Genomic DNA, 17,764 nt, shown 5'->3' with positions numbered 1-17,764 from the left:
AACGTGTCTGGTTATGTGACGCAACAAAACACTATTCGTATCTTATTAACGTAGATAAAGTTCACATCATTTCAAAACGTTCTATGTATTTATATTAGCCAAATACAAATATTACCACATATGCAATAATTGTTACTTACTTTTTTCGAGTCTGTAATTTGTTGTTTGTCATTAAAAATATAACCTCGAGACATTACCTGTACCGTCCTAACTTTAAGATATGCATGTAGCCTCAAACCTAGAGTTCAAAAAGGGAAAACTTGAATCTTTGCCTTAAGAATTATAACAGGCAGTTCTTATGCTTATTGTCCGCCTTGTTTCGCACACCCCTGATCGTGCGCACTGCAACATCGGTGAGCCAACAGGATCAAACCGGGCACAGCCAGCCGTACTGCCCAATCTTCATCACAACGAAGGAGGAAGGCGCCCAAGACGACGCATTCCTCATGATGAACGTCGCGCAGTCCGCTCCAGACAGACCCCCTTTTCCGCTGCAAGACCAGCCTCTCTTATTATTCGTCATGTTCACAGAATAGAAACATAAACCACGAACTGCGGAACTGCTGGACTTTACAAGCAGCACAGCAAAATACTGTGTATCACATGGTTCCCTGCATCAGAAAGTAAGACTATTAATGTTTAGAGAGAGAGAGCACCCAAAAGATAATCGTTGTCAATATTCTGTTCTCATGAATAAACTTTTAATCGTTATTGACTATGAAATTATGATGTACCACTGTCGCGTTAAACAGGGATGAAACATATCAGAAGTCATTTAATGACTGAAAAAGACCAGCAGTGTTTTCAGTTCGCTATTCACAATTTACAGTGTTTCAGGACATGTGATTGGATCAATGTGAAACAGTAAGTTCTCCCTTAAATTAAAAAAAAAAAAAAAAAAAACCCTCTGTGTTTTTTGGTTTTTTTTGCAAAACTACGGCAACATTGTGTTAGGTTGGAGGGCCCTCTAGTGGTGGACTCCCAGATTACAACAGTTGATTCAGAGGAAATTTAAAAATTCCACATTTATTCATCTGCTTTTTGTATTCCTTGGACATAATCCTGTGTTGTTATTATTGTTTAGAGCAGTTTTTCAGCATTACAGCCTGCAATTTCTTTTGAAGTATGTAATTCATGAAGAAGTAGAAATTCCAGCACATTATATTGTTGCTTTAAACACACTCAAATTGTGTGGCTATAAAATAAAGATCACTATGATATTTCAGTAACCATTGCAAGCACCACCGCCATCCAGATGAGTGCAGCACTGAGTTGTCTCTAAATCTGCGATCAAGACAAAAACACACAATTCATTTGTCTGGTTTAATGTAGGGGTGTTAAAAGATTAAGAGAGAAATGATATTAATAGAAAACTGATCAGAAATTTGCTTGTGGTCGTTCCGACTGATGAACAATAGCATATTGAGGAAGTTAAAAAATCAAGATATGTAAAGATTCCCTGCTTTGAATTATAAATCATTTCATGTAGGTTAAGATTTTTCCACAAAAGAGTTCAATAACCTCATTAAAAACTCTTATAATTACATCTGATCCATCTCCCTCATTGAAAAATCCACAATGCATATAGATATGCAAATGTTTTTCCTTTCAAAACTTCAACCTTTGGAAAAGATGTCTCTCACTTCACAACACACTCCATCCTCGGTATGTGCAATGGAGGGTTTCAAGTTTCCACATCGCACTTGTGTAAGTTGCATACTGGACCACAATTGCTGGTTCCAGACTAGTTTTGATGTCACAAAGCATGCCTGTTATAAACTCAGATTTAATGTGAGCACAGAGAAACTTCTCTCCTTCAGCTGGTAAATGTGAAAACAGCCTTCTATTATCAAACTCCGCACATACATCACTCTACACACTGAAGGTCAGACGTCTAAGTGAAGTACACAGTGGTTCTGAGTGGAGGAGAGCTTTAATTCAAACCCAGATACAAGTGCACCATGCCGCACAAAGCCTGGATGTTTTCCACTTCCTTCCATTTGCTCCTCTTATCAGCATCAAAACAATCTCAAGCAGTTTTTCAAGGCAAGGCAAGTTTATGTGCACGGCGTTGTTCGACAACAAGGCAGCTCAAGGCAGAAGACGAGAAGAGGAATTTTTAAACAACGATGGCCCTGCATTCTGAGTTGTGTTGTGCTCTGTCTCATCTTCTCTGTGCAATTAATTCTCAGAGCTGAGTTGTACATGTATGTCTGTTTGGTGCTTGATATCGTAGTCAGGGATGTGGAGGGTACATCCAGCACTGAGGGGAAAATCTGTGTGAGACTTGTAGATCCAAATGTCACTCAGAATTTGAATTTAGAACCAAAATCTGCACAAAAACATACAAAACAAAACATACACTGACATAACTTCACGTTGCTTGCACGTTTGTATCCCAGGGGAACAGTTTGTGTGTTGCATGAATAGCAAAACACAACTCATGCTCATTGTTTATGTCTTAAGGGCTTTAAATCCAAATTTTTAGGCAATCATTTGCAAAGTGAAGGAAAACTCTGCCCAAGTAACTGACACACCGGCAGACGCAGTCCTGCACAGACAGTAGTCTAATGTGAGACCTAACACTGAATATATATTCTTGACAATGTGTAAACTTTACGAGGTCAAAACGCCGGACTAAATCGCAGCACTCCTCAGCATCAACAGGGTGCTCTGACTGATGTCCTGTCCAGGTGGGTGCGCTGTACTGCGCATCAAGCTTCTCTCTGCATTTAATCAACAAATTACAGGCATGCAGCCTCACTGTGGAGCACCTCAACCATGACAGATAAGACGCACACCACCAGCACCTCAGTCCGTTGGTGTAACAGACCCGAGCGGAGCAGCGCGTGCCACTGAATGCAACTATTTTGCAGCAAATGATCTGTTACACTAAAAATATAAATGTAACCATACAATAATTTGCGTTTTTGTATGTCTATACACAACACTGACCGTGTTTTCTGTTGTTTTTAGTCTTTAGCAGAACAGTCAATATCACTGACATGTTTTAATGATTTGTCATTATAATAATTATTATTAGGGTCCATCAGATGATGATGATGATTAGACAGGATTACTTAACAAATACATAACCTAACATAATAGTAATGCTGATAATGACGTATTATTATTATTATTATTATTATTATTATTATTATTATTATTATTATTATTATTATTATTATTATTATTATTATTATTGCCAGGCATAATTATGGTAAGCCTTTGTGATGTCCTCGTAGAATCTCATTAATAAGGAAATTGGGAACTAGTTAAATGTCTGTGATTTCATTTCTCCTATTGTGGTGCATGAATTTATCTTCAACGTGCTCCGGCTGGCGTTGGAAGTAGTTCCGGTGGTTTAGCAGCCGAGCGGAGCACAGAGACCCGGGATCTTCGTGCTGCTGACCGCAAACGCGAATAGCGGGTCGAGTCCGCCTGTCATGACTGTCGACTGACCACAGCAGCGGTCAGTTTGACGCCTGCAGGGCACCGCGCGGCAGCCCGGCTGACAGCGTCAAGACACCGCTGGAGCTTTTGTCTTCGAGGGGAATTTTTCAAGTGCAGAGCAGGCGTCTGGAGCTTCTGAAGCGGAGTCCAGGGGAAAACTGAGCCGGTTCCCATTCACCTACGACGGTGAGTAGTCCGTGCAGAAGAATTCTTGAATGTCAGTCATGAAGGTTTGTGGCAAATAGCGCTTCACTCGGGAGAGAAGTGTTCGCTGAAGCCAGCGCTTGTACTTAATGGCAGGCTATGACAAGTTCGCTGCCTGTCACAGTGTGCACGCATGCAGACGCCGAGGCATTTGTCTTTATCCCGGGCGTCTGTCACACAAAGTCAACTTATGTCAAGTTTACGGTTATAGTCTAATGGTAGCGTTCAGACAGCTGGGCTGACGGTCAGCGGGTTGGAAAACAAAGTGGTGTTTAATAAAACAATTACCCGACTGGTGAGTCGTGTTGGACAGAGACAGCGCCGTGCAGAGCTGCGAGCGCTTTGGAAGTGATAGCGCCAGTCAGTCCCAGCTCCGGGAGGACGGAGCCCGCAGGGATGTGTCCCTGTGTGGACAGCCAGAAGATGCTTTCATGAGGTGAATCAGATAGCGAGTTTAAAGCACGTTTTTCATGTAGGTGACTCTTGTAAGACAACGCGTTAACAAGAGGGACAGCTTCAGGCAGTTCATTGGATTTAACTAACTTTGTTTGACAGCAAATGTATATTTCATTATAGGTTTATGTGTCTGTGTGTGAATACACGCCAAGGCGTCATTGACACATGTATTCATCGGTGCTCATGGCTGATTTCTTTTTCGTTATGTGTGCATGTGTGTATAGTTTATTTTACAGTATTCCTGTGTTTGTGCTGTGTGGATGCACAGTGTGTCTGCATGCATGTACTTATTCCTGCATGCATCATGTTATCAGTCTGCACACTTTTAAAAGGAGGGCCGTTTTCTGTGCAAACTGGTGTTTGTTGGAAGTTGATGTGATTTACAGAATTGACTTAAACGTGTGCTGAGATGGGTGAAGCATCTTAACAGTTGTTAGCTGATGCAGACGGAAGATGCTGTGCTATAACTGCACCTCAGTGCACGCAGGTCACTTTTATTCACTGTTTTCCACTAAGCTGAGTTTGTTGAAGGTGCAGTTACGCTCACCCTCTGTGGATTTCTACTCCATAGGCTGCCTTAAATGCAAATGATCAGTGAGGTCTCTTTCCATAAAGGAACCCAAACCTCACCATCAATGGTGACCATCTCATTCTGTAGAAAGAGTTGTTATTTTTAATCATGCTACAGTGTGGAGAGCCAATGCTATACAATTTCATCTCTCCAAAAACACACAGACAAGGGGCGGTGTGTGTGTGTGTGTGTGTGTGTGTGTGTGTGTGTGTGTGTGTGTGTGTGTGTGTGTGTGTGTGTGTGTGTGTGTGTGTGTGTGTGTGTGTGTGTGTGTGTGTGTGTTTTTGTGGGCAACAGACTGAGAAAGCATTTGAGAGAATACCCTGCTCCTGATTTGGATGCGCCTCTAATTCCTATCAAGATGAGAGCTGTCTGAACAGATTTCTCTCATCATTATTTGCTCTGAGATTTACTTGCGCTTGTAAATGGTGTTGATTGAGGGTAATTTGGCTTTTTAATTGCTGAACAGCTGCCACACTCACTGCTGATTGCCATTGTAGACTTTCTCAGTAGATCACTCATAGACCCCTAAATGCCTCATTAAAACGTTATGCAGAATCGCATGAAACGTGAAGAGAAGGAACCCTCATAATGTTTTACTGATTTGTGTTTTAGCATCGGAAAGGTCGTCGTAATTATCGTCAATGTCAGCAAATGCGAGGCTAAGAAACGACTGTAGTAATGACTTTTTGAAAGTTGAATTAAGGGCTATTTGTGGATACACTGCATGCATTTGAGTTTCTTTGATAAAGATGAACTCCATATGCCGGTGTGACGGATGTTAGTTGGGCATAGATGAGAAAGACTCAGAGCACTGATTTCCTCCATTTATTCCTCTTTCTGCAGAAAGACAATATAGCACACACATAGAGCAAATTGTGTAGGATGGACACTGCACATCTGGACCCTCATTAATGCAAAAGCAGCTTTTCTTTACAACGTCTTAAGTAACACAACAACACTGCATGGCTGTGACATTACAATATGGCTGAGCAAGTGAGTGTACAGTGTTCCCTATATCAGAAAATCATTAGCTGAGAGCTTTTAACTGGAGGAGGTTTTTTTTCTTACGTCAGTATAACAAAAGGTTGACTCTCTGTTTCTCAGAAAGAGTTGATTCAAGCCATCAAAATATAGAAAATGTAAAAACAGCGCGTTCCGGTAGGCTAAGTAAAATGGTGCATGAAGTTAAGCCACTAAACACAGGAGGCAACACCATAATTGCAATTACCACAGAGAACATATCTGCAGGGAGACAATATAGCACACACACATGCTGTGTCCAGGTCAGCCACTGCACATCTGGACCTACATGTACAAAATAGCAGAGTTTACACAAGGAAATGGATGTAAAAAATCTCCACAGGGCTACGTGAGTCACATGATACAAGGTGGCCTGGCATGCCAGGAACGGTGCTTCTGCACAACTAAAATTAGTGGTCAAAATAATAGTAACACATTAACAAAAACATTATATTATCAGTAGGATAAATGCATTGAGGGATGCAACTTAAATGTTTAGCTTATCCACGAAAGCAGTGGCAGCAGTGTTACACCACCCTCATCAATGCAAATCAGTGTGTGTGTGGGGGGGGGGGAAACTCGACAGGTACGTGAAGGGTAGGAGAGATGTGCAGTGACTGGATTGCCGTAGCAAACTGGTGAATAAAAATAGCTGAGGCTCCTCAATGAGATGAAATTCACACATACTGAACAAACTTAAGGAATTCATTTTTTACTCTGTAACATCCATCCCAGATTTGGGATGAAGTAGTATGAGAAGAGCACTTACCTTCCAGTCCAGTGACTGTCATAAGCTGTCTCACACACCTCACAAGACCCCAACACATAGTGTAAGACAGAAAGAGAAGAAAATGAAAAAAAAAAACTGAAATAAAATTACAGCATTACACAACACTACTAGACCCATAAAGGGATGGGTTATCTGACTAAAGATTTAATCAGCAAAAGCCTGGAACATTGACTTGTAAAGCGCTTTAACACTTGTCCTGCCCGGACATGGTTTGTATCAGCCAATTTACTGGTTCAACTAGGCGACCAAATCTCATCTGCATTGTAATGACCAGAGTGTGTGGCTCAGGTCTGATCAACAGTCTCCACAGTGTGTTTTGTGTTGCCTGTCTGTGTCATGGTGTCGAGGGGCAGGTCTAGAGTCACAGGTCACAGGCTGATGTGTCGTCTGGTCTTCAGGTATGGTCGAGTAGTCCTCAGGGGCAGAGGTCGCACTTATTATGTCGGGAACATCCGCTTGTGACAGACCAGGTGCAGACAGTTGTGTAATCCATTCTGTGGTTCTCCTTTCAGGTTCCGCAGACTCCAGGTCAGTCAAGGAGCTCTGTCCCTCTCTTACAGTTACAGGTGAGAGAGAGAGGCGGTCTGATTGAATCTCATCAGATAGTAGGGGGTTGTGTGTGGTAAATGTACGCCTGGGACCCTGAGCAGCTCACCTATTGGCTGGCTCTCCAAGTTTTCTCCTTGGTCCCTGTGGATCCTTTCTGGGAATGCGAAGACACAGAAGTATTGGTCTGAAAGAAGCTTGCTGCTTGCATAGCTGACTGGTCTTTACAGGGAAACGCCTGAGCCATTCTCATAAATTGGTGTGTTATCACCAAGACTGTGATTGACCTTTCGCTTGAGCCTTGAAGTCAAAACATAGCAGCTTTAGTGGCCCAGCTGACGTAATGCTCTCCAGCTGAGCTCTGTCTTCAGGTCAGACTGTGGCTGACGTGGCTGTGCGTAGTCTGCTTCATCTCTGTTGAGGTTTGACCAGATGTTCAGCATGGTTGTGAACTCCTTTCAGGGCTTCATTCTTGAGGGAGTCAGGGACAACATATAAGAACCTCTTCTCGGATAAACGGAAGCGAGCAGCCTTGCCCATTAAATGGCTCATAATCTTGTTCGTGCACAGGTAGCTGTGGCCTTCTCAGTTGAGTTTTTCAATCACGTCGTGAACTGGCAGTGCTGTCACCTCTCAATGTCTGGACTTCAACATGACAAATGTCATGTTTGCTAACTTCACAGTCTGCGTTCTAAGTGATAGAAGCAGCCTGTTTGTCACTAGTCATGTTTATCACACCAGCTGACTTTGCCACAGTGGATTCACCCATGTGTGCACCTAACTGTCCTCCCACGTCTGTGAAACAGCAGCACGGCGGTGTGGAAGTGTGAGGACCCTGGGCCCTGATCTAACCCAGTGACCATACATCAGACATGAACTTGGAGTGTCTCACATCCCTTCTGTCAGCAGTGCCACTGAGACAAACACCCCTTCCTTTTGGCAAAACTGGACTAGTAAATAGAGGACCAGTTAATTGGTTTGACTGATTAATTAGAACCAAGAAGATATATTACAAACTATGCCAGCCGATTAATTTTTATACCTGCTCTGAACTAGCATTATTATATTGGCCTTTATTGACAATATATGTTAACAAAAGTAATTTAAAGTCACAGAGGGTAAAGATCTGAAAGCACTTCACTCTGACTAACAATCTTATTATAGATCTGAACACACATTAAGACGTTTAATTTCCACTATTTATTCCTGTAAGTGCAGGAAGACAGTATAACACACACATACAGTATATTGTGTGGGATGGTCACTGCACATCTGGTCCCTCATTAATGCAAAAGCAGCTTTCTTTGTATGTCTTAAGCAACAAAAACACTGCATAGTTATGACATTACAATATGGCTGACCAATGATTGTACAGTGTGTTCCCTGGACCTCATCAACGCAAAGCAACGCTGTGTGCGCTTTTCTGTTTAATGTCTCAAGCAACACAACAATACTACATAACTTTGACATAACAATATACTGTTTATGGCTACTTTAATTGAAAGCGTCTACAGAACTGTAAATATGAGTCATATGCACTGCATGATACAACTTAAATCATCTGAAAAAAGTAGTGCCATTCACAAATACGAAATAAAATTAGGAATTAATAAATAAAGTACATTTTTGATTCTTACACCAGAGTATGAATCCGTCATGGCTGGCAAGATTTGATGTTGTCTCTCTACATATTCATTATGACTTGTAATATATTCTTTTTGTGACATTTCATAAGTAATGTTGTGCAGCCAATCTTTCATCCCAGAGTCTGCCAAGAATGATTTGCTACCCAATTAAAACAAGATGGAGATAAGATACTGAACTTTTCCCAAATTATGACGAAAACGTGTTTGGTTAAGCAGATCATTTTGGTAACATAACACAGAGGGCTTTTTCGATATACAGTATATTTACATTTTTGAGAAATGTAATGCATTTAGAATCCAAACACAATCCCAGCGTGCTGTTGTATGTGCAGCGTCCGCGTAGTTCAGTTCATTGAAAAACCTGGCATGATTAACGTCACCATGTATCACTGAGAAGGCTTTTTTCTGCAGCTCAGAAGTGCGTGCTGACATGCTGTGTGGAAAATGTTTGTCTGTCTTTGCCACAGTGTCGATCTCTTTAAACAGACGGCTATAGGCTCACCTTTTCATCCTGCTGCCGTTATACAGAAGAAGTCTTTAACCTTGGAAAGATCTATTTACACAAGGAAAAATGTACTGAGACTATGCTTTTGGCAAACGCCAACACCCACTCTCTTCAGTTGTATGGAGTGATGCCTGGGAGCTGTCTTCATCCTCTTGATCATGAGCACTTTGCTGGAGAGGCTGTGGGTGAACTGCCTTGCTCGAAGATAGCTTGGCAGTAGCTTTCATTTGCTTCAGCTAGAAGCCCTAAAATCTGCTTCTGTAATTATCCAGGCCACGACAGCGTTGCAAGGTCAACAGGTCATTGTAATTACCTCAGGTCATATCAATAATCAGCTGTTTAGATCATCATTTAGACAAAGTGGTCACTGAAATGACATGATTACCACGAGTCAGTCAAATTTTACTGATTCACCCTGATACCAAAAAAGTTGGTATGCTGTGTAAAACGGAAATAAAAACAGAATGTAATCATGCAAGCAAACAAGTATTCCTGAGCTCATATAGTAATATCCTTCATCCAATCATAACCCCTTTCATACCCAATCATGATACTCTCACCTGTTACCAATGAACCTGTTTACCTGTGGAATGTTCCACACAGGTGTTTTTGGGGCATTCCACAACTTTCCCAGTCTGCTCCCAGGCTGCTCCTGTCCCAACATGTTTCAATCATGTATGAATTTGATGAGGTCAAATATTAAATAGATCGTCTTTGTACAGTCTTCAATCGAGTGTATGTCAATAAGGATTAACAAGTTATCATTTTCTGTTTCATTTTTGTTTTATACAGTGTCCCAACATTTTTTCGAAGTAGATTTGTAGCCCAAAATCTCAAATTACAATATGCATCAAGGGGCTTTACAATCTGTACACCCTATATCCTTAGACTCTCAATTGAAGTAGGGGGCCACGGAGGAAGGGTGCCATGCCCAGAATGGACAGACATGCAATTGATTACAATGACAGAATTTCTGATAGACCACAGCCCTGCAATTACAACAGAACATGAAGTCAGCTGTTCCTTAGTTGTTGATTTGCCTACATACTGTACCATAGCAAACAACTCTGTCATCAGGCTGGGAAGATGAGAAATTTGACAACGCATTAGAGCAGAGTTACTCTCTTTTTAAGTACCTTTAAGTTCTCTGAGTGCTCCCAGTCATTGTGATTTCTGCTGTGTCCTCCAGGAAAGTACACATAATTGGAATTCAAATGCAGTCCTTTTATCTAGTCAAATCCTCTTTGATTCTGTTAGTAAAGCATTGCTATGATTTGAAAGAGAAAGCTGTAAAAGATAAGATAAGGGATGATCACTTTTAAAGGGCTGTCATTTGGATTGAACTCAGCGGCGGTGCTGCCAGCGACGAGTTCAGTGCACAAGCTTCTCTTGTGAACCTGATGTAAATCCTGTGTCTTGCACAAACTGAGATTGTTGTTGCACTCTACTGGTTATGTTTTAATGAGTAACAATTGTTCGCCAATTTGCATGTAAAACAATGCAATTATAAACAAGCATCAAAAAGCTGTAATACTTCTAAAAAATGTAAATTACTCTCCATTATAAAGCGCAACAAAACCTCAGCCATGCCTCCGAGCCAGGGCCTCTAGGTTTTGGATGCTCGCTTCCATTATTAATGTTATTCACAAGCCAAACTTTTTAGGTTGGTGCAGTTGGGCGCTTTAATCTATTTTTGCTGTAAATTAATGAATTTTTAAAGAGAACTAGTCCTTGCTGAATAGGGCTGGATGTGGGAATGTAGCTTGAGTCGTGGTGACGCAGTGCTATAGCCCCCTTTACTGTGCAAAGCATGAGTTCACAAACAGCATCCCATCTCTCTCTTGGGACCGTTCGTTGGGGGAGTTTGCCGAAATGCTGCACTCCTATGTTTTATTTATGACAAAATATGCCTTTTTAACTTCGCCGTTGTCAGAGTCTAGAATTGTGATAGCTTTTTCCTAGTCGGCAGAGGTAAGTCTTCAGGGTTGCTAACTCCCTCTACCTCGGCAGATGTTTCCAGGTGTTCTGTGTGGGCTTCGCCGATGACATATTTTATTCTAGGCCTTTGGGGATTCAAGGGAAACTGCTGATTTTCTTACCGTCTTTCAATCAGATTTTGATTCAGACCAGAGGAGAATGAATCAGCACGTTCTGTTTCATTTGAGATGCCACTTGATTGACTTGGTTGACATGGGCCAACCATCAGTATTCAGAAACCGCTGATGAAAGTGTGCTGTCATGGATAAATTATCGTCCTCTGTATTCCTCTTTTTCCCCGCTTATTTTTCCTTTCAGGCATTAGTTTGCCTGACCACTCGCTTTAAGGACTAAGGACACAGAATGTATCTCAGTTTGAAACGGTGCATTACATCGATGCCTCTCCAGGTCTCCTTTGAGAATAAGTAGACAGTATCAAACGATAATTGCTTAACCCAGCTCCATTGAGAGATGAGCAAGCAGCCACCATAAGGGCAGCTGATTTGCCTTGATATCTTATAATTGAACCTTTTCAGGGGTATGTTTTCTGGCACTGAAGCAGAAAGTAATTAAGACGTTCAATACTGCTTTTTGGACCTTTTCCTCCTTCCTTTGAATGGCCCACACTCCTAGACATGACAGCGCTCAGTATGCCTACAGACTTTCTTTTGACACATTAGCCTTACCCTTGCCAAGGCAGTCCTTCCCAGAAACCCCCTCTGCTCTGCACGCTCCGGGTGGGTATTTTGTCATTACTTCATTTTCCTCAGAAAATATTTTGATGCCTCTTTCTTTTGGCTCCCTCCCCACTTCTCTCACCCATCCCCCGTCACTCCATTCAAAGTTCTCTATTAAAATGCAGAACTGTAAAGCCTCTCTCAGTCTAAAAGCCTGCTAGCAGCGGGGGACTGTTAGCTGTTAGTGATGCATACAGCTGAGTGAGTGCATCACAGCTACAAAGTCTAATGGGTGAATACATTCAATCACACACAGACGCTCAACTCTTTTAAAGGGACAATGTTCCCAGTCATGAAAGCTCCATCCACAGTGCAGAGAGTGATGTATTTAAATTCTTTGGAGGAGAAAGATTTCTTGTTCATAAACGTCCAAATCCTTGCTCTTCTTTTTATATTAGTGCTTGTAATCTTTTTTTCTGGAAGTGCCAGCTAATATTTCACAACTTTCAAGTCACACAAGTTAACTTTTTATGTGCTCTTTTTTTTATCGTCGGGTAAAAAGATGAAAATCTGAGGTGCCACATGTGCTCCTTTTTGCCAGATTTTGAACCTCTTTTGATACCCACTAATGTTAGCCAAATGCCTAACTCAGAAAATGTATGTTCCCATGCACATTCATACCACAAGCATTCAAACTATTTAATCAAACACTGTTTTTTTTCTATGATCAGCTGCCAGAATATCCCCACCTCGCTTCCTTTATTTTTATTCAACTACAGCTCTTTGAAATCTGCCCAGTTGGTAAGTTTTTGATGTTTCCTGATCAGTGATACGAAGTTGAATCTTGTGGGTTTTTGGCTAGCATGTGCAGAAATGGTGTTAGTCGGGTTTCTGCATGAGCCCCCAGTCGCTGCGCTACCATTAGTTCCCTCCTGCCCTGCAACAGAGAGATCCTGTATCTGGTCAGTTAATGTATAAGCATACAGTTGATGTATATTAATGAATGGAAGCTGATAATTAGTATTCTTAATGAGGTTCAGATTTATATTGTTCTATTTACAGGTCTAATTGTTGCCATAATAACATAATAGTCAATTTTTAAAGTGCAGTGTTTAAAGACACCTGCATTTAATACATGTTAAAAATGACTGAGGTAGACACTTCTGATATGGATCTGAGTATGATGTCGAGGGGTTAATTTCTTCTCATTGTATGGGTGTATATCGTACAAATGGCTGTTTCAGTACACCCAGATCGTCTGAGATGAATAAGCCCCCTTTAAACTAAGAATTTAGCACTCAGCATCTACGCATACGGTGCCTGCATTTCTATAGATAGAAATGCAGAGATATACTGTAAGCCGTCCTCTCTGCTGTGATCATTTTTCTTCCCTGATACCACGCAGGCCTCTGAGACTGATGTGAAACAGCAGGTATCAGAAACAAAAGGCACAGTGCTGAGGTTAGCCCAGTCACTGTGGGACCAGTTGACTGAGTCGACTAGGTAATTGGTTGCGTCTACCCACCCAGCAGGGCCCCTCTCCCCAGAAGCCAAGTCATGCCCCTCCTCTCCTCTCTCCGCTCTCTTCTATTACTCATCATCCCAACGCCTCACCAGGCTAGCGGTGCGAAGCTACACCGTGCCGCCGTGCAGCCAGCCCACGCTCCCAAACTTCTCAACAACAACAGCCACGGCAGCACAGCAGGTCAGGGCTTGTGGCAGGCTGATTTGCAGCTTGAGCCTCCTTTTAATGAGGAGAAAATAAGTACTTGTTGTTCTGTGTCTTGTGTGTCACCACCCCCATCCCCACCTACCCACCATCGCTACAACTAGCAATGCTACCTTCCCTTCAGCAAAAAAAAAAAAAGAAAAGGAAAAGGTGCACTAATTAAGATGGCTTCTTGGGATTTGGAAGAGGGGGGGTTGGCTATGGCTTCTCCCACAGTGGCAGAGCCTTGAGGAGGAGATGGGGGTGGTGTTGTGCAAGAGGCCTCATCGGGCATATCTCTTCACTTGGTTCCTCTTTCCTTACCCTGGTCCCACTGCCTGGCTTGTTTGGCTTGATGAGTCTGCTGCTAAACATTTGTTTTTTGTTTTTTTTTTTCGACTTGTAATTAAGCACGGTTTTTGCAGGAGCTGAGTATTTCCCTTCTTCTTCATCCTGGCTCTCCAGGGGGATCGGAGGAAAGAGAGACAGAGGGGTTTGTGTTCCTGCTGGTGGGAAGGCACATTGAAGTTCTCCCACCTTGATTATATACAGTGAGCATGAATGGAAAATGCGTGGGCCAAGAGGCTCTTTGTTGTTCAAGGACATACGAAGGTTACTGCATGGGATGGTAGATGAAGGCTCAGATTTAGATTTCTGTATTCTTAGGAGGCGGAATTCATCCAGCCATTGTTAACTCTTCACTGACACTGGCCCTCTCTGTATCTGTACCTTTCAGAAAATTTATAGTTTTACCTGCACTTCCCAGTATGTAGGACACTTATCTTCCAAAGCACCAGGCACTAAACGAGGCAGTTCTCTTTGTTGAATCACAGTGTGTCTGAATGCAACATCTTCACCCCAGTGATGAGTAACAGTTACATGACATTCTCAGTCCAGTAGTGACAAATCTACGAATGTTCTGTGACTGACTGAAGTACAGAACAATTGGTGAGTAACTTCTCTACCAAGCGATTGTCTCTGTTTTTTTTTTTTTCTTGAATCATGCTAAAACTATTTGCAAAAGCCCCCACTACCAAAAAAAAAAAAAAAAAAAAAAAAAAAAAAGTTCTGACACAGGACACGTTTTTAAGTTCAGTCCCGCTCTAAAAATAGCTACCAAATTAAAATGTTGAGGCTTCTTTAGTTATTTCATTGTTTGTGTCTGTCTGAGCAGGATCTGAGACGCGTGGGGGTGGGGGGCATGAGCATGGACTTGACAGGAGAGTGAGGCACGTCGAGACTCAGAGAATGGGAACACGGTGTGTGTGTGTGTGTGTGTGTGTGTGTGTGTGTGTGTGTGTGTGTGTGTGTGTGTGTGTGTGTGTGTGTGTGTGTGTGTCTGTGGGGGGGGGTTACACAGAGAGGGAAAGGGGACGAGCCTTTCGGCTCCTCTAGAGGGTTGGAATTCCTCCCGAGCTGTTCCCCCCATTTGGCAGGCACTTGTGAAAACAATTCCCCAGCTTTTAGTCACTCTGCAGATCCAATTGCCATTTCCACTTTGGAGGGAAGGAGAGTGAGAGGCAATCCAGTTATACAGAGCAGAGAGAGAGAAAAAGAGAAGAGTTTTAATCGGGTTGGACAGATGCCGAGGCCAGTTGAGCGGTTGTGCGATATTAATATCTTATGAAGGCTGTCTGGCAGCGCGAGCTCACCGTCTTGTGTGGTTTTGTGTTTGTGCGTTGCAGCAGCGGCCATTGCAGTGGCTAAATGAAGAACTTGTGAACATGCACGAGGGAAGGACTCTACCTTTCACTTCGGTGACTTCCCCAGATGCTTTGGCCCAAAGAAAGATGGAAAGGAATGGGAAGAGTAAGACACTTAACTCATACCTAGTCCCCCATACTGCTTAGCTTCTCACTGTGTACTTAAAGGAATACAACTGTTTGATTACAGTCTTTTCTTATCCATAGCTCACATTGCAAGTCATACTTGTGTATACTATGTGCAGTGTTAAAGATCAGGCAATGAACATGCTAGAATATTACGTTTTCCATTTTACAAAGCTTCACTGTATGTGGAAAATAATGTGCAAGTTAACATCTGTGTGTCTCTGCCAAGTGTGCTTTCTGCTCCAGCTAAAGAGATGAATTGGCGTAGTAAACAAACCTCCTGCTCTTCCAGACTTGAGCCAAGGCTGCTGCACAGCACCCATTCAGTGAGCCAACAGGAGATCCTCCATACGCCACGTCACCGAGCCTCTCATCCTTCCCTTTTGACCCCTTGACCTACAAGCACCATGACCTCTGAGCTGGAGAGTAGCTTGACCTCAATGGACTGGCTCCCCCAGCTCAGCATGAGGGCAGCCATCCAGAAGGCGGATGCGGGCCACCACCACGGACACCACCACGGACACCACCACCACGCTCACCATCACGGACACGGGCCTGGCAAGAAAATCTCCCATCTGGACCCTGGAACAACGCTGGACCAGGAGGAAGCTGCACAGCACAGGGACGGTAAACCACCCTACAGCTACGCCAGCCTCATCACCTTCGCCATCAACGGCTCGCCACGCAAACGGATGACCCTCAGTGAGATCTACCAGTGGATCTGTGACAACTTCCCCTACTACCGAGAGGCAGGCAGCGGCTGGAAGGTAAGGGGACACGAGAGATCAAGTATGATGTGGAGTGTTTTAGGCTTAAGCTCTGGCTCCAGTTTGGGTCTGTTCTAGGATGCTTAAATACCGTTATTTGCTAAGTACTCAAAGCTGACAAGTCTAAATATCCACTATTTTTTAATCTCTCCTCACTCTTAAAATAAAGTACAAAACATTCAGAGTGCAGGCTTCCCCTTTTTGGTTAGTGCTGACTTTCGCTCTGTTACTTCTGTTGACATGACAAACATCAGCGACTGCAAATTACATCAGCTGTAGCTTATTAGCATCAATTCTCCAACTTGACTTGAGAACACGCTCTAAAACAACCCCATGATCACGGTTGGACTGTGAACTGTTTTTGCAGTTAAGTATGACCAACAGAGAGGTGAGTCATGTCCGCTTCAGTAGTGGGAATTAGAGGTCTTCACGGGTCCACTCAGTTCTGAGGCTTGACCTGGGACATGAGTCGAACCAGGTCCAAAGTATACTAAGCATAATCAGGTCTGGTAGGGTCTCATTTCACTGCCATGGATCTCGAGTCTGTGTGTCAACGTGTCTGATACTGCAGCGGATCCAACTGGATCCTAGTGCACTCCAGCACTGATCATGTGGTTCCTGGTAATCATAACAGGGGGAAATATTTTAGGAAGTCAGTAACTTATGGAAAAGGTTTTTTACATTAAAGGACAATTAGTTTTTGGATGCACATATGCAATATTTGAGGCCTTGTTCTTAGGACATTATTTTAATGTAGCTGCTCTTTTTGACTGTTGCTCCTTGTCAATCTAGTGCATCATGCTGCTGCTCATTTTAAAGTTTTGATTCTTGAATGCTGAAGTAGGTTTCGGATGGCGTCCAACATGCTGGTTGTACTTTCTCATATATATCATATTAATAATTTAAACTTCTGTTTTGAAGCAAGTAGCTCGTGAAATATGAGGTGTGCAAAAGTAAGCAGGCGACAGCTGTTATTTCAATGTCTCCTCGTGCTTTTCAGGTCATAGTTACTCCCACAGATCTGAATCTTTGACTTTAGTTGAGTTATTTATAACTTCTAAATGTTCAAGGCTAAACCGAGATGTGATTGGGGATTTGAAAGAAATTGGATTCAACAAGCGGATTTAATACTGGATTCAAATTTGATCAAACGCTATCAAACCTCAACAGCATTGCCAGTGCTCAAAAATGCACAAATCTGATCCAGTGGTTGCCTCGAAGAGCAGGAAAACCTCTCAGTGAACCAGAATGATTGACAGATGCATTTCGCCTCATTCAGACAACATTATTAAATCCTTATGTAAATGTAGCTATGCAAATCCTGGCTAATATGAGCAGAAAGGTGGCTGTGTTATTGGAGACAAATGAATAGATCCCTACGGTTGTGTCTTGGGGATTCTCTACCTTATTAGTGAAGAAGGGGATGAATATAGTCCTTCTACTGACACATCGAAAAGGCTGTCTGCAAACTATCAACCAATTCATCTCTCTGAGAGCGGGAACATTTTTCTTCTTCTCTCATTATTTCTCTCTCTTTCACTTTCTATCTTCATCTCCCAAGTACTTGCACTTCACCAAACCCCCCGCTCCCCTTCCTCACTCCTTCTCTCTC

At 42.6% G+C, this 17,764-nt stretch overlaps 1 protein-coding gene across 1 annotated transcript in view; it reads left to right on the top strand.

Annotated features, from left to right (window-relative positions):
• Positions 1-3,382: 3,382 nt before the first annotated feature.
• LOC139335668 (forkhead box protein J3-like) overlaps positions 3,383-17,764 on the top strand; it is a 60,979-nt gene continuing 46,597 nt past the window's right edge. The window contains exons 1-3 of the mRNA XM_070969387.1: positions 3,383-3,639; positions 15,242-15,365; positions 15,678-16,152. Coding sequence (XP_070825488.1) covers positions 15,793-16,152 — 360 coding nt within the window. The 5' untranslated portion in view covers positions 3,383-3,639; positions 15,242-15,365; positions 15,678-15,792. The remainder of the gene's footprint in view (positions 3,640-15,241; positions 15,366-15,677; positions 16,153-17,764) is intronic.

The sequence above is a fragment of the Chaetodon trifascialis genome, chromosome 8 (genome assembly GCF_039877785.1).
Source record: "Chaetodon trifascialis isolate fChaTrf1 chromosome 8, fChaTrf1.hap1, whole genome shotgun sequence".
NCBI classification, from domain to species: domain Eukaryota; kingdom Metazoa; phylum Chordata; class Actinopteri; order Chaetodontiformes; family Chaetodontidae; genus Chaetodon; species Chaetodon trifascialis.
The sequence above is the reverse complement of the archived record's forward strand: the minus strand, read 5'-3'. Positions and strand labels throughout refer to the sequence as shown.